This window comes from Glycine max, chromosome 18 (genome assembly GCF_000004515.6).
Source record: "Glycine max cultivar Williams 82 chromosome 18, Glycine_max_v4.0, whole genome shotgun sequence".
Classification (NCBI taxonomy): Eukaryota; Viridiplantae; Streptophyta; class Magnoliopsida; order Fabales; family Fabaceae; genus Glycine; species Glycine max.
Window position 1 is genome coordinate 52,726,783 of NC_038254.2, and position 26,162 is coordinate 52,752,944.

General features: G+C 32.6%; 3 protein-coding genes and 1 pseudogene across 4 annotated transcripts; 1 reads left to right on the forward strand and 3 right to left on the reverse strand.

Moving 5' to 3' along the window:
- Positions 1-2,512: 2,512 nt before the first annotated feature.
- Positions 2,513-4,464, reverse strand: LOC100788063 (probable receptor-like protein kinase At5g24010). Its single transcript, XM_014770718.2, has one exon. It carries the CDS (start codon positions 4,336-4,338, stop codon positions 2,938-2,940), a length of 1,401 nt encoding a protein of 466 aa, XP_014626204.2. The 5' UTR covers positions 4,339-4,464; the 3' UTR covers positions 2,513-2,937.
- Positions 4,465-9,834: 5,370 nt separating this feature from the next.
- LOC100788593 (uncharacterized) lies at positions 9,835-12,471 on the reverse strand (annotated as a pseudogene).
- Positions 12,472-12,630: 159 nt separating this feature from the next.
- On the forward strand, positions 12,631-19,889 carry LOC100789131 (nucleolar protein 14). The gene is made up of 13 exons (XM_041012136.1): positions 12,631-13,329; positions 13,501-13,571; positions 13,806-13,865; positions 13,952-14,164; positions 14,253-14,381; positions 14,747-15,214; positions 15,271-15,435; positions 16,777-16,969; positions 17,083-17,276; positions 17,590-17,682; positions 18,366-18,505; positions 18,836-19,114; positions 19,224-19,889. The coding sequence occupies exons 1-13, from the start codon at positions 13,296-13,298 to the stop codon at positions 19,486-19,488; spliced, it is 2,304 nt and encodes a 767-aa protein (XP_040868070.1). The 5' UTR covers positions 12,631-13,295; the 3' UTR covers positions 19,489-19,889.
- An 800-nt stretch (positions 19,890-20,689) lies between these two features.
- On the reverse strand, positions 20,690-24,891 carry LOC100815167 (uncharacterized). 2 transcript variants are annotated; one of them, XM_041012135.1, is made up of 5 exons: positions 24,619-24,891; positions 24,149-24,226; positions 23,522-23,575; positions 23,199-23,252; positions 20,690-21,414 (listed from the first exon to the last, which is right to left on the reverse strand). In XM_041012135.1, the coding sequence occupies exons 1-5, from the start codon at positions 24,636-24,638 to the stop codon at positions 20,949-20,951; spliced, it is 672 nt and encodes a 223-aa protein (XP_040868069.1). In that variant the 5' UTR covers positions 24,639-24,891; the 3' UTR covers positions 20,690-20,948. The 2 variants fall into 2 exon arrangements, with proteins under 2 accessions (XP_040868069.1, XP_003552409.1); XM_003552361.4 differs by lacking the exon at positions 23,199-23,252 and having other exon boundaries at positions 24,619-24,796.
- Positions 24,892-26,162: the final 1,271 nt, after the last annotated feature.

Sequence of the window (26,162 nt, forward strand, 5' to 3'; positions counted from 1 at the left end):
ATCGAACGGAGATTAATAAAGGAGACTCAAGTTACTGAGAATCAATTTGGTTTCATGCCGGGAAGGTCGACCATGGAAGCGATTTATTTATTACGGCGGGTGATGGAGCAATATCGCATGACCCAACAAGACTTGCACTTGATTTTTATTGACTTGGAGAAAGCGTATGATAGAGTGCCTAGAGAGATTTTGTGGAAAGCTCTAGAGAAGAAAGGGGTTAGGGTTGCATATATTCGAGCTATCCAAGATATGTATGATAGGGTATCGACTAGTGTTAGGACACAGGGTGGAGAGCCAGACGATTTTCCCATCACAATTGGTTTACATCAAGGGTCAACCCTTAGCCCATACCTTTTTACCTTAATTCTGGATGTCCTCACGGAACAAATCCAAGAGACAGCGCCGAGATGCATGCTTTTTGCAGATGACATAGTCCTCCTTGGAGAGTCGAGGGAGGAGTTGAATGAGAGGTTGGAAACTTGGAGACGAGCTCTAGAAACACATGGTTTTCGCCTAAGCAGAAGCAAATCGGAGTATATGGAATGTAAGTTCAACAAAAGAAGGAGGGTTTCTAACTCAAAGGTGAAAATAGGAGACCATATTATCCCTCAAGTCACACGGTTTAAATATCTTGGGTCTGTAATACAGGATGATGGGGAAATTGAAGGGGATGTGAATCATCGCATTCAAGCAGGATGGATGAAATGGAGAAAAGCATCGGGGGTGTTATGTGATGCAAAGGTACCGATCAAGCTAAAGGGAAAGTTTTATCGGACTACGGTAAGACCGGCGATTTTGTATGGAACAGAATGTTGGGAGGTCAAGAGCCAACATGAGAATAAAGTAGGTGTAGCGGAGATGAGGATGTTGCGGTGGATGTGTGGTAAGACTCGACAGGATAAAATTAGAAACGAAGCTATTAGAGAGAGGGTTGGAGTAGCGCCTATTGTAGAGAAGATGGTGGAAAATAGACTTAGGTGATTTGGGCATGTAGAGAGAAGACCGGTAGACTCTGTAGTGAGAATAGTAGACCAGATGGAGAGAAGACAAACTATTCGAGGCAGAGGAAGACCCAAAAAGACTATAAGAGAGGTTATAAAAAAGGATCTCGAAATTAATGATTTGGATAGAAGTATGGTACTTGATAGAACATTATGACGGAAGTTGATCCATGTAGCCGACCCCACCTAGTGGAATAAGGCGTTGTTGTTGTATGTACCAAAATAAAAAAATACTAAAATAGATTAAAATAATTTTTTAAAACTTAATGTATTAAAATAAAAATACTAAAATGTAATGAATAAAAAATTATATTTAACCTTAAATATATTATGGGTAACTTTTTTAAGAGTTTGTTCGATATGGGTAACTTTTTTAAGAGTTTGTTCGATACACCTCTCTGTCTATGTATATGTGTGGGTGTGTGGGTGGGGGGGTGGGGTGTGTGGTGGGGTGGGTGGGTGGGTGGGTGTGTGTGTGGGGGTGTGTGTGGGTGTGGGTGTGAAATACATTTTTCAGGGCCTCATTGGTGGCTATGTTCTCTCACATTATCTTGTCATTGTTAATTCTTTTGTGTTAGGCCAGATTGAAATTTGAAACAACTTTGTATTATAAATTTCTCTTATAATTTGAAAAATAATAAAAAATTAATTCATAATATGAATATTGTTCTCACAAATCTACTCCTAGGGTCCATTTGATACCTACTATGCTACAACACATAATCATTTAAGTTGCAGGACAACATTATCGAGCTAAAGAACTAGTTTAGAAAAGTGTGGATAACAGTTAGAAGAACTAAAAAAACTTAGAAAATTATAAGCTTCTGAACATGCTTAAAAGTAAGATATTTCTGAGTATGACCCATGCATTTCACATGTATTGATTCTTAAAAACTTTCAACATGAAGGATAGGGTATTTGAGCTAGAAGATGAAGAGCCTATTCAAAAGGGTTTGAAAGTCAAAAGTCCTTCAGAAAAGAGCTCAGGACTCGCAAAACTCCTCTAAAACTTCAAAAACAATCACCTTGGATGGAAAATGCTATAAAAGGCAAAGGAGCTAAATATTAAACAACTTACAGAAAACAAGTGTTGCGAAAAAAAAAAATAAGAACTTATGACATGGCCCAGGAGGAAGATAGACTCGTTCAAGGAGCATGTCAGAACTTCTCTTGAAAAGTTAGTAAATGCTAATGAATATTTTCTAATATCCAGCGAGACTTGGGATGATGGTTCATACATTATAAAATCTCAAAAGCCATTACCACCTATGAAGAGGAGTAACATAAAAATTATTCAAGCCAAGGGCTTGTGAATCATTAGAGATAATAGGTAATCCATTAACCAAATGAACTACAAGAGCAATTTTCTATGCAAATACTAAAAAATTGTATAAAATGAGCAAAAGAAAGCTTTCCCTTCATTCTTCAGTTTCAACAAGCTCATGGAATTAGAAATTTGCTCCATGATTAATTTAAACAAACTCGGTCCAAGCATAAACCAAAACAGATAATTTGGGGCATCAGTATATTTTCATATAACCACTAATATAGAAGTTACATGCGTATTTCCAAAAGTTCGAGCAATAACAATGATGAAAGCTACAGCATTACAAAAGCAGAGCAAAATTAACAATGATAAGAAAACAAAGTCTGGAGGCAAAAGGAATGCCTTAATTAATATTATGATATAAACAAGTAAGGAAACTTAGATATAATACAACAATCCCTAAAGCATTGGCATTAGTCGGGCTTCCAGAATGTCTTCCTTTTCTAGCTTGATCTGCAGCATGTTCCTTCATGCTTCTCTTTTCTCATGAGGGCCACAACATTAGATGGCTAGATTTGCTGATATTTTTACACACAACTTATTCACTTGCTGACTAAACATTGCCAATCTTTTTTTCTTATATTTTGATATAACTATATATCACCAATCTTAATTCTTAACACTATCATCCGACAAATTCACAGGCAACCTTGACCAAGACACAGATTCCCTCGACCCAATCAACCTCCTACGAATCACTATGGACAAGCTCAACACAATGCAAACAGCAGCCACCAAAGTAAACAGCATACCTGTATTATTCCTCGTCGACCAGCTCTTCATAACTAAATCAGCACAAACCTCTCCATCAAGACTACTGCGAGAATTGTTCAACTTCATAACCTCAACCGCATTCAATATCCCATCGATGACATGCGGCATGCTGCTCTTCGAAGGACCTACACCAACACTCAAGGCCCCATCTCCTCCATCAACCACAAAGTCCGCATAGAACGGCGAAGCCAGCGAATTCGTAACGTATGAGAGATCCAAATCTTCATAAGCCAAATTTCCATTGACATAAACATTGAAGTAAAGCAAACCAACCGAAATGCTAGCAATATCACAGAAATGCAACCGAACCAAGTACTTATACCCTCCAACAACCGGAAACACCCAAGTCATATTAACGTTAGGAACAGAATCATTCTTACTCCTAATCAACCTAGCACTATTATACACATTATCAGGCCCAACCTCACGACTAGCCCCTCCAACATGGTAATTGATTCTCCCACCAAAGTAAAGCTTTTCCGACCCAACACTTGGTCTGAAAAACCCATCATCAGGAACCCAAGTTCTCCACAAGGAATCATTAAAAGGGGTAACTTTAACACCCCCAACAGTGACCCTGTAAACAACTTCAAGAGCCTGTTTGTTCAAACCCTCAAATTTCTCTAATTTCGATGAACTCAAATACTGTGCGGTGTCGGGGACAAGGTCTTTGGGCGCGGAAATCACCTCAATGGCGTTGACGAACGCCAATCTGGAGTCTTTGTTCGGAACAAACACGATTTCGAGCTTCTCCGCGTCGACCCAGATGAGATACTCGACGATGCTAGGGTTTGTGGCGTCGCTTAGCAAGCGAGTGAAGTTGCTGAGAGCGACGTGAGCGTTGAGCAAGACGTGAAATTGGGCGAGACCCAGATCGAGATTTGGGGTGGTGAAGGGGTGGAAGTGGAGGCGCACGATGTGGGTGCCTTTGTCGGAGACGGGGAAGGTGTATCTGGCGGGGCTTGTGAAAACCCTAGCGGTGTGGTAGATTGGGGGGGAATTGGGGAGGGGGTTGTTGTTTTGGAGCGAAAGGGCGTGGGGGGGCGGGGAGAAGGGGGAGCGGTGGTGGTGGTGGGTGGAGAGGTCACCGGAGAAGTGGCGGTGGTCGACGAGGGTGGAGGCGGCGGAGGAGCCGCAGTTGATGAGGTAATCGTCGGGGGGATAGAAGAGGTGGGAGAGGGTGGAGAAGGGGAGGAGGAGGAAGAGGAGGAGGAGAGAGAAGAGAGTAGAAGGCATAATTGTGAGAGATGAATGAATTGGTGGAACTTTGGTAGGGAAGATGATATAGAAGAAGAAGACTCAGTCGAAGTCGTTGAGATGAGTCAACGGGACCCACACGCTCTCACAACCTGGGAACTCACTGTCTTGACTCATTCCTTCATCATTTTTCTTTTTTTTTTTAAGAGTGGATTTTCTTTTTTCTTAACTTAAATGTAGGGATGTACTACTATTTCTTCTTGATAAATAGTTAAATTTGGCTTCCAAAGTGTTGAGTTAGATTTCAGTAATAATTTGATTAAAAAAATATAAATTTATTATTTAAATGTATAAAAAATTTATGAAATTATTTTGTTATTGAATTATAAAGTTTAAGAATTAATTTGATAATAAATTATATTTTTTTAAAGAATAATTTGATATTAAATTAAAAATTTTATAAATCAATTTATTGTAACTATTAATAAGATTAACTTATCGTACATTGTACAGATTTAAAAATTAAATTTAAAATTTTCAAACATTAATTTTTGAACGTTTTACACTTTCACCCTTTAAGAAGGAATTCGAATTTTTACCCTTCGTCGTAACATTATTATTTATTTTTAATATATTTAAAGATTAAATTAAAAAAATTATTCTTTTGAAATCTAAAACTCCTTTGGATAAAAGTGGCGTTATTTATCTAACATTACTGACAATATTTATAAAAAAAAATGTTACTGACAACATTATCTAATCATATTAAAATTGTTGACTTTTACATATACTTATTATTCAAAAAATTTTTCTGAGAGAAATTATTATAAAATTTATAATTATATACATTCATTCATGATTCAACATTTAATTTTAACACACACATATATATATATATATATATATACACTGCTTATTTTTTTATAGAAAAAGTAAGCTAATCAATTGTAACTAGTTATCTTAAGATATATTCAAATTTCAGTGTTGCTTATTAGAGACTCTAAATTACCCTTCTATGCTTGTCATGTGATACCTTCTTGCCAGTATTCTTCTGCGGAAATACTCTTAATTCCCACTAGACCTTCCATTCCCCCTATTACATGCCTCTACTCATTTCCACATAATCTATCACTTCTTTATTTCCTCCCATCTTTCATTTCTATAATTGTATTTGGTTATTTCTTCCCACCTTCCATTTCCTATTCTTTTTTCACAATCGCCGATCTGATCTTAGGAATCGATTGCATCTGAATTTGATTGATAATATAAAAGAGTAAATATTCAAAAAGTAAATATTCGCCCCATTTCTATAATTGTATTTTGTTATTTCCTCCCACCTTCCATTTCTATAATTGTATTTGGTTTTTATGAGTATTGTTATATGAGTCATTTTGATCATTATAATTTTAAAAAGTAAAAATTATAAGATCACTTGATGATGAAAGAAAAAAAATGAGAGAAAAAGAAATTGTGAATTCAAATTTTTCTACTAACAAAAATTAACAAGTAACAGTAAAAAAATGTCATATGGATGAAAGTACAAGTACGTGTTGGAAGGGTCCGACGAGAAAATGAAACAAAAGGTAAGGGTAGAGGAAGCACACAAGGTGGTCTTGTTAGAAAAAGAAAGTGATAAACAAACAAATAAGGTAGGAGGACGATGTTGATGGATGGAGAAATAAGAAGATGGAAAGGGTAGTGATATATGAATTAAAGATGAAGAGGCAATAATTAATGATGTAATAATGACTAAGATATACATCAATGACTTAAATCACATAATTAGTGAACTCAACATTTGACATAACTAAGTTAGTCAACATGGTTCAAAACAGTAATTTATGGATAATAATGTCATGGAACATCTTATCAGTAAGAATTCTGTAATTGTCATGACTTGAAAGACATGTTTGTCGATGAGTTACAGAAGAATCTCAATAGAACAACAATATATATAGTTTACTTTTCAATAATGTAATGAGTGAAAATTACTTTTTATGTGTATAGAGATAACTAAGCCTTTATCCCGTCATTTGAGATAGAAGCAACACATCAATGTTCTTGTTGTTGTGTACTCGGTATGCCCTTATGACCTAATTCACTTTTAAAAGAATAAAAACTCAAATAAAATAATATTTTTAAGGATCAAAACTAAGTTTTAAGATGTTTATAATAAGAACCAAAAACAGGCAATGTTGAATAATGACTTAAACTCATGTGAAGTATGTATATTTCTTTTCTAGGAGTGGAAGTTAGGATTGATAGCAATTTTCAAGTTCATTGCCCCAAGAAGAATCAAAAGTAACTTGCTGTTTTTTTTAGAAAGTAACTTTCTTTTAATACAAATTCTTAAAAAAAAAATCATTAGGTGTAAGTCAAAATTAATTGAACACGGCATTACAGGCTGTTAGTTTAGAAAATGCTAAAGCTATTTTACAAACTAATGGAAAGCTAATGACCCTTTAATTTTGGTCGTATAATCATAATCCACACACCGATATGTTATTATGATCAGTGGACTAATAATAGAAACTCACCATACAACACTCACACGCACAGCGGAAACTCAATGGAGAGAGAGACAAAACTAAAATTGTTTTTTACACTCTCACATTCATAACAGAAAAAGAGATTACTTCACAAACTAATAAACTTGATTTTTCACTCATATGATCTATCAACAACGTACAACCTGTGCCCTTTGTATAGGCATGTTACATACAATATAATATATTACAATTTGCTAAGTGTCACTTAAGTAAAGTATATATTCTAATTGCTAACCATACGTAACAGCATAATGCCAACGTAACACAGGATAATTTTACTAAAGGCCACGTAACATATAGTACATGTGACACCCTCTATCACTCAAATAATTTTTAATAAAGGAATAAAAATTCAAATATTAATTAAAAGTATTTTTAAAACATTTTTAAATACAAGCTTTTCAAATGGGTAAAAGGCTCACATTCACTTTCTTCTACATCATATTCAAACTTGTCCAAATAAATAATAAAGTCATCTCGACTCAAAGAAAGTCATATAAGTCTCATACAATTAATATAGAACCTATATCCTAATGTCACATCCTATTAGAGCGTGGTGTTCTCGTGTCCTCTAGCATGAGGTTATTCATAGTCATCCACCTATTCATCTGCTCCCCCGAACACAAAGTTCAAGATCATCACAGGATCCAAACATAAACAACAAACCGGGAGTAAGTTATCACATTGCTAACTACTAGAGAGAAACAACACAACATATAGTAGCCAAATACAATTTACTTAGCATATCTCACATTATTTCATCACTTTGTCATTCATCAATCACACCTTTCAATCATCAATCATTATACACAGGAATCACACACTCTGATCAAGACATAATAACACATCAATTTCATAATAAACAATTAGCAAGCGTATGCGACAGTTATGCTAAGACTCAAGCCTATATGCAATGTGGTACCATGTCAGTGAAAAACCACCCTGGGACGCTTAGAAGTACATAACAAGACACACCACACAATGGGTTTGTCAGGTCACTCTCACTAAGTAAGATCATAGGGAGACCAGTCAGGGTCACGATGTTTTGCGAGAATGCTCCAACCATATGAGATCAGCATAGGCTTAAAGGAGCACTCAAACCCGGTGACCCCCAAGGCCTACACTCCGAAGAGTCCGTCAGGACCTCTCCCTCCTGATTCAGGTCCAACCCCTAAAATAATTTTTGCATGCAGACACTGCTAATGAATTATACAATACCCACGACCTTACACTCGTGTTTTAAACACGTTCAACACAATTGCGCTACGATTTAACACTGGTTCCTAAATAGGAAACCTACATTTTCTCTTTAACACTGTGCATCAACGCTTTTCTCAAGATAACACTGGTCGGGTTATTGTATAATTCATAGCTTACAACACAAGTAATTTCACATCAAGTGTTAACTACACACTTATCCACAACTAGAACTCATTCACAATTTCACTTCTCATAGTGTGGAAATCCACCATCACATGTTTACACGTATCTCACAAATTAACACATGTTCAACTTTACACTTATACTCAATCTCAATAACAATATTATAATCTCAAAGCAACATGTTATTCTACAATTCATCACATACTCACAATTTGAATCATCATTTCATATCCTCAATATAACAATTTATATAAAAGACCATCACAACATGAGGACTAAAATCCCTCAAATAATATTACACAATTATATCAAAATCATAGGTCGAAACATACAAATATCAAGAGCACAATTTATCAAGCAATATTCATTGGGACATCAATATTTTATTTATAATCATAAAGGAAAAATTGTAATTTAACAAACATCCCAAAATAAAACCCCAATTTAATCCTCTAAGGATCCCTACACATGTTCTCACTAATCCCCAATTGTGAATAACTCATCCCTTACCTCTAAGCGGACTCACGTGTCTTCCGATAGCGATAGCAGCATCTCTAGCGGTTCCCTAAAATTCCTCCAGTTTCTCCTCCGACTGCTCCGATAGAGTTTCCAAACGTCAAAGAAACGTAGAAGGGATTGAAACCTCCACTTGTACTGTCTTCATACGATTCCTTTTTCTCCCTCCACGAATATTATCTCCCAAATCCCAACGGTAGAAGCGTGAGGAATTGAATTTCGAACAACATATACAAATTTCACAATAATCCAACGGTTAACGAAACCGGGATCGTAGTTTTACCAAGACAGCTCTGGGTTTCTGCGGGAAAGAAAAAGGCTACAATGCGAAGGGTGTTTCTCTCAGTTCAGACATGATATCGAAATTCCCAACGGTGAGAATGCTCGAAATTGTGTTGCGAACATGATACTCAAATTTCACGACGATCCAACGGTGAACGGGTTTGAGATCGTTGTTTTTCTGAGACTGATTTGGTGGGCTGCGGAAAAAAGAAAGGATTTTGAGAGGAAAAGGAGAAAAAAGAAAATGAGGCCAAAAAGATTAACATAACTATTTATACCTAAGGTACTCACCCTATTATTTGCTCTATATTTATTTATTTATTTATTTTTTACTAAAAAACTTTTTAAATTTATTTACGAAAAAATTGGAATGTTACAGTACACCTTGCAAGGAAACAGCCACGTAAAGATGTTGCCGTCAAATACATGGGGTTGCAGTAAGAAATTTTGTTTTGCTGCTTGATTTAGTTAACCGACATCATATTACTTTCAATATTAAAACTCACAAATAGTTTGTTCATGTATATTTTACGTAATATGTATTTAAAAAACTCATTTACCATATCATATCAGTATTCTTTCATCACATGCATCTTAAAAGTCCAATGTAATTAATTTATAGTATTTTACATAATCACAAGACCTCCCACCCAAAAAACACCAATTTACACTTGTAACACTTGTCTTTTTCATACTCTAAACCTTTCGCTATGATATTCTCAAAATCATTAAAGAACAACAAATAAGAGTAAATAATAAAGAACATGAGAATTATCAGCAGAAAGTTGGGCTACTCCCCATGCCTCTATTTATGAGCAAATTCGTTTTTCCTGCATTCTCCCACGTCAATCACCATAGTTCCTTCTTCCTTTGACGGTTCAACCCTACAACAATTTCTTCTGGGAGACTGCTCAAAACAATAACATAAACCGAAACCCATTTTAAGTAAGCAAATATTAGTTTCACTCATCAATATAAAATCAAAATAATACATTAAAGACAAAATGTGCTTCAAGCTTTTTGATTTTCTGTCAAAATTGATCATAATCCAAATAATTTAAAAACTATAATTTTGAAAATCATATTTTTTTATTTAATAAATTTTAGATCGGAATTTCCTCCGGCTAGATAAGAATTCTCGTATTCACACATTCTATTAATTGTAATCGTTAGATGATGATTAGATGACTCATATTTTATCTTGACAAATCTAACCTAAAATATACATTTGAAATGTGAACTGTAATATTCATCTAACGATTACAATTCATGGATGCGTGAATGCAAGAAACTCATTTCATAAATTACGTCATTTAGTATAACAAGTTTCATAAAGAAAAACAAAATTCATTTTAATTATAAGAAATACGAAAACCAAACTCTTTTTATTAAAAAATATAGAGATTAATACCATTTTTTTATAAAAAAAGTAAGAGACCTAAAACAAACTTTTAGCTGGGCATTAAACAATTCAAACAGTACTAAAGAGATGGACCCAAGATTTTAGGAAAATAGAGAACCTACCTTGTCCCACAAGTGCGGGTCGGGTTTCTTAAGGACCTTCATTACTTGGATTTGGGTCGGATCGGGCATTTTCCAATTACACTCCGGGTGGAGCTGGACCCGAATATACTCACTCACAGTTTCATCACCAACGCCATCAAAGGTTGCATTGGACAAGTAAAAAAAAAAAGGTTTATGGCAAGTATTCCGGCTGAAAGGGCGCGTGTTGAACGGAAAACTGGTATAATCTACCCGGCGATACCAATTAAGAAAGGTTCTGGCCGGTATCTCCATGTCCCGGGCCAGGAAAATGCCCCGGAAAATTTGAACCGCATAGCCCCACGATACGGATATGGTCCATTGCCGGGCTCTGTCGTAGCAAATGGACTGTTGCATGAGCCCATACGAGTCGAGTTTCATGGGCCCAATGAGCCTCTGTAGGGCCTCAGCCACGTTTGGAAATATGAGCTCAACCACGTCCAAGTGATGAAGTGATGCATGGAAACTAGGGGTGTAATGGAATGTGCTGCTAGGAGTCCAAAGACGTTGCCGTATACATCAAACTGAAAACAAAATAAAAAAAAAAATATATAGTGATTTTGTACAAGTATATGTAGCAACTTCTAAAAAAAAATAAAAATTATAAGTATATGTAGCAGAATTGTAAAAACTAAATGCATAGAGTATGAGAGGAATAAACTGAAATGCATAATTATTTGTAGTTGAATGAATAATTACCTATCTTGGCTTCAAATATGTTACTTGCTTCTTTTCATTATAATAGTCGGATAAAAAATTATATTCCAATATAATTATTATTATTTTTATTTATATCCTTTATATATTAATGATAAATTATTAAATCTATAAATAAATTAATGATAATATAAGGTTAGTTTTATAAATTATTATTCTCTTTTATTTGTTTATTTTTGTTTGGTGTGTATAAAATAATCAAAGATAATTATTATTTTGGGACGAAAGGAGTATAATTTATAGAAATCTAAATGATACTCCTAACGTGTGAATATAGGAATATGGTTGCTCGACGGGTTGTGTTAGATTTAACTAAATTTGTTGTTTAATTCGATTGAAATTTGATGGGTTAGATTAGGTTGAGTTTGTATAATTTTTCTTAGAGACTCAATTCATTTCAATCCAATCCCATCATGAAATGAGTTAGATTGAATTGAATTAGTGAAATCTGAATATTTGGAAAAAAAATTATTTTGTAAAAATATATTTTTATTACAATAGTTTTACTTTATAAGTTTTTGGGGTGTGAGTATGAGAGTAACATTTTCCTAAACAAGTATATATGAATAGAATGCCAAAATAATGTAACAGATGTCGCAGCTTAGATGCATGCCAACTGACATCTAACAAGTAACAACGTTAGTGACCAACAAGAATCGATCATAGAGGTTTTATATTATGTGAGTATGTGAGAGGTGATATAATTTTCTTTATAAAAATATATATCGTGTCATGAGTTATGCTAGGACACCTCCACAGAGCATAGGTAGGCCACGTGCATTACGCGTGGAGGCTGCGCACGCATTAGAGGTTCTTAAAAGCTTATGTTAAATGCAAAAATAATTTTCGAAAATAAATAAGAAAAGAAAAAGCTGGAGAAAGCAACAACTTTCATAATTGCTTTTTTGGATCGTGGGAGGGGTGGGTTTGGTTTGGTTTGATAGAGAAAGTCAAGAGGGATTGGGTAGCTGGAGCATTTCCAAGGCATATTAAAGAAGAACAAGAAATTTCCTAAAAGACAGAGATTTTTGCCTCAAATATGAAAGCAAAAAATATTGTATTTAGTGTGTGCCACCTATGTAAAACCACGTCTAAATATGCCCATTAAATTAATGAAAATGAACCATGTGAATCACACCCATCACCAACTTTCTCATCTGTCTTCTTTTGGGTGCACCTCCATCTCAATCATATACTGTTGACCAAATTCAAGCAGCAGAAGACCTACTTAATTAATGCTAAAAGAAAACACTAAATATATTTCTTTTATAAATATAACTACACTAAATGCATGATTGGATTTAAGTATATTAAAAAAGCTAAAAGAATAGTTTTCTAAGATAAATAAACTGAGCAATTTCTCAGGAATCCAACAGAATAAGTGACACACAAAAATTTGTGATTTTCAATGAATTTTCAACCAATAACAGAAAAATGTGTTTAAAAGAGTGCACTAGAGATTTTGTTGTTAGCATTTGCCTTTAGCATACATATGACCGGATGACAGTGTAAACAAGTTTTGAGGAGAGCTACTGCTAGCAAGTAGCTAGACACTCTCTACTGTTTGTTAAAATTTACAGGATATTACAATATAATGTGTGGAGCTTATTGAACAAGTGAAACTCACTAAATTTTGTGATTTTCAATAAATCTCAGTCAATAAAGAATAAAGAAGAATGTGTTCAAAAAAGAATATGTTGGAGAGTGTGTGCTAGCATTTCTAAAAGCTCAGTATATTTAAATTATTTTTTTGTAAATTTATTTTAGAATAAATAATATATGCACTATGTGGTGATGATGTATTAGAATGCCATCCGAATATCCGATTACAAACTGCCAAACGTTGTAAGTTTGCTGACTATGCAATGATGATGTAAATTCTCTTTCTTTGGGTGTTTTTAGCTGAACAGGAAGTTGAGCAAGAAAAGCAAGTATCACTTGTCTGATGGAGAGGAGAATGACTTTGAGGGAATTGATTCTCTTGGAAGAGATGATTTTGAGGATGAGATGCTTCCTGATGATATTGATGCTGAGACTGATGGTATGTCAATGTTGTGTGATAGTTAGATGACTTTTTTGTATTGTACTTTGTTTTGTGACTGCAGAATTGATGGCTTATTTGTCAACATTCTGCTTCAATTGTAATGAATGGCTTATTATGCTGCTTGTTATTTTTGTATCTTGGGTTTATGCTTAGTGCTGGATTTTGCAGAGAAATTAGATTTGGTTCAACGGAGCATGCAGATTCCGGGGGAAACTAGTGCGGATGATGGGGAGGAAAATGTAAGGCCTGTTATGCTATACATGTTGGTACCGTTATTTTTGTTTCCTATTATAATCTTAATATGCGTACATGATGTTACGTATCATGTATGGGTTGTGTAATCTGCGAGTGATTCATGTGGTGATTATCTAAAATGTTAATATCCTATTTTTGATAAACTTTTACAATTGTTACTGGATTTTGAAATACTTTGAAGTTGGTTCTTAACTGTGAGTTTGTGACTTCTTCTGCAGAGACATAAAAGCAAGAAGGAAGTGATGGAGGAAATTATCTCAAAAAGCAAGTTTTACAAGGTGTGGGATATTTCTGTAATCAAGGCTATGGTAGTTATTTGTTCTCTATATTTGCTCACTTTTTTTTTCACTCCAATATTTTCCAGGCTCAAAAGGCAAAGGATAAAGAAGAAAATGAAAACTTGGTGGAAGAATTGGATAAGGATTTCACTTCCTTGGTTCAGTCTGAAGCCTTGTTATCTTTGACTGAACCCAACAAGATGAATGCTTTGAAGGCTCTGGTGAACAAAAGTATTTCAAATGATCAAAGTAATAAGGACCAGATGTCTGCTACTCGGACAATGGATAATTCTGTGCAGGTACTATTTATCCATGCGGGTTCTTCTTGGCCTGATAACTTCATCTTATTATAAGTACATCCTATATCTAACTTTCAATTTTTGGCAGGAAAAACCTGATGATTATGACAAACTTGTCAAACAAATGGGGTTGGAAATGCGTGCTCGCCCTTCAGATAGGACAAAGACACCAGAGGAGATTGCTCAGGAGGAAAAAGAAGGTCTAGAGCAATTGGAGGTATGGTTACGTGACTTTTAACCATAAGCTTGTTATTATACAATTAATAAATAAATTATTACCCTTACATATAAAGAAGCATTTTCCTGCAATTTTGAGCATTAGTTGTGCTATGTTCTTAGCTGTATAGCTGAGCTACATTTTAAGATGGTTTAGACTGTTGTTATGGCTGAACTGGAGGGATGGGAATGAACTCAGGACTGGTAAACTAAATTCATGATTGATTGTTGTATTTTAGTAAGGTTGCTGCCTTGTAAGCCAGTGGTTGTGGGTTCTAATCATGGACTATCTGCATGAGGTAAAGTTGTATACATCTTTATTTTTAGAGAGTCAACTAATAAATCCTTTTATCCATAATAATTAAGGAAGAGCGGCAGAAGAGGATGGTTGCGGCTGAAGATTCAAGTGATGAAGACAATGAAGATTCAGAAAAGCCATTTGAACAGAAACCAAGATCTATATCTGGTGATGATCTTGGTGATTCCTTTTCTGTTAATGAACAAATTATGACCAAGAAGGGTTGGGTTGATGAGATTCTTGAAAGAAGAGATGAGGAAGATTCTTCTAGTGAAGATGATGATGGTGAAGATCCTGACAATTTGGGAAGCTCTGAAGATGCTGATGAAGGATCAGATGAAGATCTTGATGAACACGAGAAGGATCTTTCTTTAAAAGATTGGGAACAAAGTGATGATGATGATATTGGTGCAGATTTAGAAGATGAAGATGATAGTGATGAGAATATAGAAACAGCTGCAGAAGACCTTGATGAGGTAAAAGGATCGGATGCTGCAGTTCATATAAAAAAGCAAAAAGAAATGCTTCTGTTGAAAGTGTAGAAAAAGATAAGGATTCTTCAGATGCCAAGATAGATGTTGTATGAAAACAGTCAAAAGAGTTGGACATTCCTTATATAATTCAAGCTCCGAAGACCTTTGAAGAATTATGTTCACTGGTGGATAAACATTCAAATGACAACGTTATTTTGATCATCAATCGGATTCGGAAAAGTAATCCAATCACACTCGCAGCAGAAAATCGAAAGAAAATGCAAGTATGAAACCTGTTCCTTTCTATGTACTTTTTGCTAAGACTCAGATCTTCTCTTCATGCTTCTTGTATATATGTGTACTGAACCCATGATTGCTTTATTAGCAAAAGTGTTATCTCTGACATTTTCAACTTGAATATAGTGTTTTTGGTATTAACTTTGATGTTGTAATTGTATTGACAATTAATGAAAATCTAAATGAATATCAATTACTAGGTAAATATTGGTTCTTGCTGGTTTCATACTTCATTATTTGAATGAAACCTATGCTTATATGTATTTTAAAATATTATTTGACTCTCACCGGTGTTGTAGTTACTGCCTAGAAGGGACAGACTACTAGTTATTGAAAACATTTTCTGAACTGATTTGTTTCAGATGATGCCATGCTTTATTGAAGGAATCTTGTACCATCAGTTAGGTCAAACTGTTATAACTTTCAATTGTTCATTCGTTTAAATTTAAATTTAAAGATTTTGCTATTGAAAGCCATTCACAAAGATGTACACTCTGTTTTTATTCCCCTTGGTAACATCCCGTTATTGAATATTGAGTAGTTCAACATGAAGGTCCAGTTTTGAAATTCCTTCCATGGGGATGAGATGGATAGGTGATATGCATAGCCAATTCTATTTTTGAAATTTGTTTATGGTAAGGAGCCTAGGATTAAATCTGTATCAATTAAGACTTAATAGAAGTTGAGAGAAGAATTGGCTTAGTGATATGGTACAAGCCAACAAAGGGTTAGTCTGCTGGTTAACAATCAGTAAAATTGAAGTGGCTGTAATGAAGAACATCTGAGCAATTCCCTTTCTATAGGATTGAAACCTAATTTAAAACAAATCCTAACCTTTTGAATTTTTCTTATCCTAGTTTTCTTTATTAACTTGGATAAAAAGAAAGAGGAAGGTTGAAATAAAATATCAAATAAGAATGTTACAATAGAATGGATTGTAAGTACAAAAATTACACAATAAAGTACAATGGCATGATCACTGAACTGTAACTCAATCCTCTTCCCCTCCTCTCTTTTTGCCATAAAGTGTTCCTGCACCAAAGATAGTTAATAAAGGTAATTTATGTTGGCATTGATGTTTATATAGCATGGTTTAGTTTGTACATGTATTATGCATCGAATGTAAGAGAATATGTAAAGCATATGCCTGATGGTTCTTCACTTCTAGTTCTTTTTTAGTCTAGTCCAGATCACACTAGCACTATTTTTGGATGTAACATTTGACACACTATTACATTGTATTCCTAAATAGTTTATCAGGATATTGTGGTTTGTGATTATTATATGGCTAACCATATGGGAGGCATTTATATCTCTTCTCTTTTCAGGTATTCTATGGAGTATTGTTGCAATATTTTGCTGTTTTGGCAAATAAGGAACCACTTAATGTTGAGTTACTCAATATGCTGGTGAAACCGTTGATAGAGATGAGTAAGGAAATCCCATACTTTGCTGCAATATGTGCTCGTCGCAGAATAGAAGCTACCAGAAAACAATTCATTGAAAGTATCAAACAATCAGGTTGAAAAGAAATGTTGTCGAATATCTGCATTCTCTATGTTAACTATTGTGGAGAACTATGAATTTTTAGATGTTTTGGTAACACCCTATCTTTAATCATTTTGTTGTCACAGAAAGTAGCAGTTGGTCTTCTTCAAAAACGTTGTGCCTCTTGCGTTTGTGGTCCATGATATTTCCATGCTCTGACTTTAGGCATCCAGTTATGACTCCTGTGATATTGTTGATGTGTGAATATCTGATGCGTTGCCCAATAGTATCTGGTCGTGATATTGCCATTGGCTCTTTCTTATGCTCTATGCTTCTCTCAGTAAGTATATCCTGAGTCTAGATTCTTTAATGAGTTTGTTCTGTCTAACTTGTACGCTTTTCATATGGTATCATCCATGATGAATTCTGAAGGAGACTATATTTGAATTCTATCATGGAATGGTGGCAACTTACCTAGTCTTTATGAAAAAACCCTTTAGTGGTATCTGTTTCCAGAAATGAGTTTTGCTTTTGGATTATTTACTTGCTAAGATATTTACTGTATTACTGAACTTCAATTTTCCTTCTTTTTCACTTATTACATTTGCTGCTTGCTCATGTATCTAATATATAAAATACCGGAATTTAGACAGTCTCGAAAATTCTGTCCTGAAGCAATAATATTTCTTCGAACTTCGCTGTTGGCAGCTACTGAAAGTAAACATGTTTCAGATGAAGATTCCCAGGTATGACTGCTTCATTGGTCCTCTGTATTTTTAATCATATTATGTGGTGGGTGAATGTGTGCTTGTATGTCTTTATGTTTTTATTTATGTACGGGGGCTACTAACATCATCATATGTGTAATGTTATTAGCATCTTCCACTCTTCTTTGAATGAGAAAACAATTTTAGATATTTTAGTTCTTTGGTAGAAAACCACCGTCCTCAAAAGTATTGCTAATATTATTGTCTACTCTTTCCATTTAGACTGTACCCTCCTTTCCTTGTAAACAATTTCTTTGGTACTGCAAAATCCACATGAGAATACAAGTGCATTCAAGCAGTTGCTGTACATTTTCTTGAACTTTTCTACTGATGCCCTATACCATAACATTTTATCTTTTTCCAGTCTACAATCCTAAGGCTAAATTATGTGACTGTATTACTCTTGACCATAAATAATAAATATGGAAAAGGGTCATTTTTCTTTTTCTTTTATTAGTTCAATACTATACTTTTAACATAATAAATAGATAGTAGAAGAACATTTAATGGAGGATTGTTATGATATGCTAGCACTTGAGTTAATCCATAACCTAGTTAGACCCTGCATTTGGGGTACAATATTGAGAATGTGGTGCTGTACTTCATGGTTGTATTACAGTTTCATGTTTGAACACTGAAATGGCTATATTGTTTTATGCCAGTTATATCATCTTATGGAACTGAAAGCTATCAAACCTCTCCTATGCATTCAGGAGACAGTGAATGAGATTAGTCCTCTGAATTTCTTCAAAATAATAGACATGCCAGAAGACTCTTCTTTCTTCACTTCTGTTAGTTTCAGGTAACCAATAATTTGTTACAACCATATATCTAAAAAGAAAAAGGGCTACCTCCATGTGGTTCTTATGTTGACTCTCTTGGTTTTGAATGGGGTCTTTATGTTTTTTAAACAGAAAAAAATGTTAGGGAGGGGTGCAGGGATATGTGTACTTGAGTTGCAATATCATAACCTGGTCGTTTAGATTTTGTGTTATAGCTGTAGGCTTGTTAATTAATACTGATGCTCCTAATATTGAAGACTTCTATATATGTTCAGATATTGATTGTTGATTCCTTTTTGAAGGTTTATGGTTTTCATTTATCTTGGCTAATTATGATTGTTTGATCACAGGGCTAGTGTATTAGTTGCAGTTGTTGAAACTTTACAAGGATATGTCAACGTCTATGAAGGTTTAAGTTCATTTCCTGAAATGTTCCTACCAATTTTTAAATTATTAAATGAGATAGCAGAACAAAAAAATATGCCAAATGTATTACGAGATAAAATTAAAGATGTGGCTGAGCTCATTAAGTTGAAAGTGGATGAGCATCACACTTTGAGGCGACCACTTCAAATGCGGAAACAAAAGCCTGTACCAATCAAATTACTGAATCCCAAGTTTGAGGAGAAGTAAGTCTCTCCGTTTCCCTTGCTTACATTTGATAATATGTTTCCTTAGACACGCGAATCAGAAAAAGAATTCAAATTAAGCACTTAGTATGTTATATTTGTTCTGCAGCTATGTCAAGGGTAGAGACTATGATCCTGATCGTGAACAAGCTGAACTGAGAAAATTGAAGAAACAGTTGAAGTGTGAAGCTAAAGGGGCTGCACGAGAATTGCGTAAAGACAACTACTTCTTGCTGGAGGTGAAGGAAAAAGAGAGGTCTTTACAGGAAAAAGATAGAGCAGAGAAGTATGGAAGAGCTAAAGCTTTCCTTCAAGAGCAAGAACATGCCTTTAAATCAGGACAATTAGGAAAAGGGAGAAAAAGGAGGAGATAAAAACTTGTGTATTTTTACCCTTGCACAGCCTAGCCTAAAGAGTGGATAAATCAAGAACATGCTTGGAATATTTATGGTGGTTCACTATAACCTAGGCCTTCCTTTCCTCACTCACTATTAAAAGTTGAAGCAAATGGTGGTGTGATATGGTATAAAGATATCTATTTTGACTATGTCCTTGCCTTCCCAACTTAATCTTCTGGGAAGGAAAGGAATGCGTTGCTCTTGTATTCACGTATGAGGATTGGGAGAATTGTAAGGGTTTGCAACTTCATCTAAGTTCTCTCTCTGTAAACATTCATAGCCACCTTTGTTGAACCAAGATAAAATTTTGCATATGAATTTTCAATCTAATTTGTACTCAATTTCCCTTCGACAATGATATGAATTCAAATTCCACCCATGATCTAAGGATTTTGTTAGTAAGCAATTTGTAATGACCTCAACAAGCACTGAGTTTTGAGGCATATATAACTCCAAACTTTTACTAACTTCATCATGCTAAATTCTTAGCATCTAACTAATCTAAACTCTAAACTCTTGAATATAAACAAATAATAAGAAAAAGTCAAGAACTTTTGTTGAAATTATTTTGATTTTATTTGAAGTTTTTGATTAATTCTACCTCATAGACATGCATATGTTTATCCCATAGTTATAAAAATCGGACCTACATTTTTTATTGGATCCGAATTTGATATCTACAGCGATTTAATTAAGGATTTAATTAAGGTAAAGGATTAAAATCAAATTGACTTAGTCAGACTTGGTCAAACCCGATAATCTAGACGGATTTGGTCCGACTTGACTGGTTGAATTTTTATTTTTTCCAGTTTTTATACTATATTCAAGTGTTAATAACTAATTATTGAATGACATATATGTTCTATATTTTTTTATCTTAATAAAAATATATAATAATTAATTATCATTGTATTCATCATGATATAATTTCATATTTATGTGTTTTATATATCTTTAACATATTTGTTTATGATCATTTAATAATTTTTGTAGTTAATTCTAAAAAATAAAAATTTCTTTAATAATTTAATGATAATAATACAAATTGATTATTATGTTATATATATATATATATATATATATATATATATATATATATATATATAGGGTCAACAAGTGATCATCCAATAGTAAAATCCATTCACCCAATGTCTCAGAACATATAAATGATCAAATCTCATCAAATAACATGGACTGTTGCATTCATAATCAAACTACACTTCAATCTCATCCATGTAGTGGAACACAAATAACAGAATCTTTGTAACCATTTGTTCAAACCATATCTACCGAAATCACGTCAAACATGCACCATATACACAAACACAGACAAGCTTTAATATAATAAAACAGCACGACGTTCATTTTTTCATGAGTTTCACCAGAAGCAACTGAAAGGTGCTTCTAGTTTGACGTGGATTTACACGTTTGAGATTTCAAACCAAAATCGTATGAGGTTGATTATTGCGCCAGTTACGTTGGTCTCTGCGCAAGTTACGGAAGTAGTTCTTAGGGCTACGTTCAAAATCATCTCTATAAATGCGAATATTCCTCCCTGGAGCCTTCATTGTCTTCCCTCTTTCACAACAACAACAGAAAATCTTCCTTATCACGTTCCAAAGACCCAATACAAAAATAGAAATCACGTTCCATAGCAACAAAACAACACCAGAAATCAGCTTCCAAAGCAACCAAACAACACCAAAAACCACCTTCCAAAGCAACCAGACAACAGGAATAGCTGCCAGTGCTACAACAACAGCAATAGCAACATACAACAACCATTCTCCACCCAATGAAATTTCATCACAAGCGTCAGTCTTAACGTTAAATTGATGCCCAGTGAATTTTTCAAGTATTTGATTAATCTTTGTCGCTAAGCAACTTATCAGGGACATGAGCCTGAAACATGGAATTCAAGTTGGTTTGAGTGAATCATATAAAATTGGATTAATGGATTAACCCACCATATATTATTGACATAGTACTATGTTTTGTTCTATGTTTTTGTTTGCGCCTAAAGATATTTTCAACCTAATGTCGGAGACTAATTGTACACATGATCAAGAATTGACCCTTGACAACATGCTTAAAAAACTCAGCTATTTGCTAGTACTAGCTGTACTGAACCTTGTTGGTATTACTGAATGTTTTGTTCAAATATCTCAAATAGGGTCCTCATTTGACCTGTATCATTGCACTATTTTAGCACAACAACATCAGCAAACAACAAAGAAAGAAGAAAAATATCTTTATGTAGGTTAGATTTTATTTTAAAATCCATTGGTATTAAGTGAAGTTGTCCAACAAATACTTCTTCAGGCACAACACTTGTTGGACTTGATGCTTGAACAACAAATGGTGGGTGATCACAGCGGTTGGAAAATACCCAAATTTCACATTGATTAAAAATAAAACCAAATTAAAATATATAAATGAGAAACAACCCTCACCCCCTGACTTTATATATTATAATTATGCATAATAGTGGTTGTCTATATAAATATATATATATATATATATATATATATAAAATTTCCCATTCAAATGCTACTTAAAAGCACAACACACATAGACTATGTTTGACAAAAATATATTAATTAGTTTTTAACTTATTTTACTTGTTGAAAAACTTGTTTGACTATTCGATAAATGTAACTTCTAGTAACTTCTCATTTTTTAAACACTATTGGAAATAATATTTTTTTAAATGTTAGCTTTTAATTTTTTATATTTTCTTCGATTTTTATCTTGAATATATTTATTCAATTTCATAGTTATTCTTTTTAAATAAATCATAATTTTTTTATTTTTCTATCATTTTACACTTATATGTTACTTCAATACCTAATTTTATTGAACACTTATAATTTAATAAATTAAATTTTTAGCTTTTAACTTTCGGTTAATTTTTTAACTTTTTACTAATTTTTCAGTAGTTTTCAGCTAGTCTTTCAAGTAATTTTGTTGCACATAGTCATAGTGGCAACCGCGTAAATTTAAAAATAGAATTTATTAAGAATGTATGATTATAAAAGTTTTACACTAGTTAGTCAGATAGAATTTATTTTTAGTATGACTTTTAATGATTTTTATTTTGGATAAACTTCTTCATATATACTTATAAGAAAAAAATATTTATTCATAAACTAAAATTAATTTATGCATAAGTTAAAATCATCTTTTGGAGAAGCTAAACTCATTTAATTTCTCTAAAAAATAATTTTAACTTCCGCATAAGTTAATTTTAATTTATGAGAAAAACTAGTTTTGTTTTCTTATTTCATTTTCCTATATGTATTTATGAAAAAACTTCTTTAAACTTGATCATAAAAAAAATCAACAAACTTATAATTATTACTAATATAATAGTTTGTAATTAAAGGATAATATAAAAAACTTTTATATGGTTAGACATAATGTATGAATTATTTATTCATTTTTTACTCAAGCAATAAGTATTTTGTTAATTTTTATAATAATTACCTTAATTAAATACAATTATATAAATATTTTACTCTCACTCATCTATAAGTTTGTTACTTTTTAAATAAATGGATGATATTTACTATGATATTTGATTGATTCAAAGTATCAAAAACTTCCATGACAAATTAACTCGAGCTACAAGAAAATGATTTAAAAAAAAACATTTACTCAAATCAACGAGAAGGGCATAAACTTACCAGTTGATGACAGGATCCATGCAATGCTGAAGACTGTGAAGAAAGTTTAAAACCCTGAAGAAGAAGAAGCTCTCAATAGTGTTAGTGTTAAGTTTTTTTTGGTAGTCAAGTGTTAGTGTTATGTTTTTTTTATATAAAGATTTTACTCTCACTCATCTACTTGGTATGATAAGTTTTTTACTTTTTAAATAAATGAATGATATTTACTATGATATTTGATTGATTCAAAGTATCAAAAACTTCCATGACAAATTAACTCGAGCTACAAGAAAATGATTTAAAAAAAACATTTACTCAAATCAATGAGAAGGGCATAAACTTACCAGTTGATGACAGGATCCATGCAATGCTGAAGACTGTGAAGAAAGTTTGAAACCCTGAAGAAGAAGAAGCTCTCAATAGTACTGTTAGTGTTAAGTTTTTTTTTTTTTTTGGTAGGCAAGTGTTAGTGTTAAGGAAAGAGACCCCTGAAGAAATATTATTTTTTAGACTTTCATAAGTTAGAAAAACTTTTTCTTAAGTATATTTTTAATAGAAAATTTGAAAGGATCTAATCTGAGCAAGGTTAAAAACATTCTTGAAATTAGTAAAACTATTTTGATCAAATGTGTATTAGCAAGAATTAACCTTCTATTTATATAATTCTTTCTGAAAGAAAGAAAAAACGATATGCTTATGCCATTTTCAAAATATTCAAGATTTACGAAATAATATATATATATATATATATATATATATATTTGCAGAATTTACATAATAAAAAATATCTTTAAAATCATGGAACAAGTAAATACTTATAATGAATATGTTTAAAATGATACTTGCGATGGATTTGGATTGTGATTCAAAGTATAAAAATCTTCACGCGGCATTAAAAATTACCTCGCGGAACAAGAATATAATTATTTAAAAAATATTTTTTGAAATCAAGGACAAGGACATAATCTTACCAATTGATGACAGGATCCATGGTAGGTTGGAACTCCAACTCTAACAGCGGAGACGCATCGAGAAGAAACCGTGAACCCCTGAAGAATTGAGAAGATCTCCATAGTGTGTTAAGTAAAGTAAACTCCTAAAGAAATATTATAATGACCCAAAAAATACTTTCATTTTATATCATACGAGATGTATTTTGGATCATTATATTATTGATGTAAAATATTTACCACAATTTGAGATTTTACCTAACAGATTTAAACTTAATTTCACTCTAATTAATAATATACGTTGATGTATGATAAATTAGTTGCTTTTATAATCAATATCATAAAAGTAATGTTCTGGATGATCTTTTATTAATTCAAAGTATAGAAATCTTTATAATGCATCGAAAATTAACTGGAGCAACAACAAAATTAATAATTTAAGAATAAATCATTAACTGGAAAAATCAACGAGGAAGGCGTAGTAATGTTACCTATGGCTGACACGATCCATGGTGAAGAATTGAAGGAGAAGAAAAATGGTGAGTCCCTGAAGAAGAAGAAGAATATCTCGATAATGTTGAAAGTAAAGGCTCAATTTCTTTGTTTAATTTATTGGCAAGTGCATCAGAAAGAGAAACAAAGGATTGGTTGAGTTTAATTTATTGGCAAGTGCATCAGAAAGAGAAACAAAGGATTGGTTGAGATAAGACTGAAGTTTTGTTAGTAACATCGTGGAAGGTGGAAACTAGTCAAATGAACACTGTACTACTAGACGACTAGTAGCAGTAGACCCCATGAGTTTTTATATTGTAAATTAAGTAAAGATGGTTAAATTATTCCTTTGTTTTTTATTATTTAAATTACTTAATCTGGTCTTTTTATTTTTAAAATATTTAACTTAATCTTTTAATTTTAAGAAAATGTCCAATTTTATAATTGCATTCAATTCAAGAACACAAGTCATTAATGTTAAGGTTGAATCAAAATTTAAGTTTAATCTTTGACAAAAATAATTTTTAATCATATTTTATTTAGTCTTAACGGAACTCTAAATTAATTAGGATTCATTTCTTGTGATAAATTGAAGGATTAAAAAAACAAATTCATTCAAATTGATACTAACGTTAATAAAATTGAACATAAGCACATTATTTTTTTTTTCTAATTTTGTCACTAAATATAAAATACTCTTTTAACTAATTCATACTCTTTAAAAAAAATGATTAATAAGTTAAGATAACATTGAATTTGTTAATTTGTATTACTTTTCCACTTAATTAATTAATGTATGATAGTCTTTTTATTCAATCTTTGTAAGAGAGAAAATGCATTTATATTTTAATACATGACATTTATTTTAAAGTAACTAAGAGTGTGCTTGGATGAGAAAATTTAAAATTCTAAAAAATTTTAAATTCTGAGAATTTCAAATACTTCAATTTAAATTCCTTCATTTCTAAAATTTTGTGTTTGGATAAAAAATTAAATTTCTTCATTTTTAAAATTTTGTGTTTGGATAAAGAAATTAAATTTCTTCATTTTCAAAATTTTGTGTTTGGATAAGGAAATTGAATTTCTTCATTTTTAAAATTTCTTATTTTGATAAAATAATCAAATGCATTCTCTTTTAAAATTTTATATTTTAATAAAATAATTATTTTTTTCATTAATAAATTCTATGTGCTATTTGTCGAGTGTGATATTTCAATAAATATGTACTATTTTAATCTATTTCAATTAAAAATATATAATTTAACTATTTAAATTATTATTTCATTTACGACACACTACACCACTCACAACATAAACAATATTTAGTACCATTTCACCTTGTTTTTTTGCTAAAGTCATTGGTCAGTAATGCAATTACATAAAAAAAACTTGGACTGAAATAAAATCTAGTCACAAAATAAGTCCAACTTTCAAAATAATTCTAAATTTTCTAATTGCATTTGCTTCAACACAGGAATTCCTTCACATATTTTCTGCAAAAGAAAATATAATGTTAAGTGTCACTAAACAAATCATATTTGTT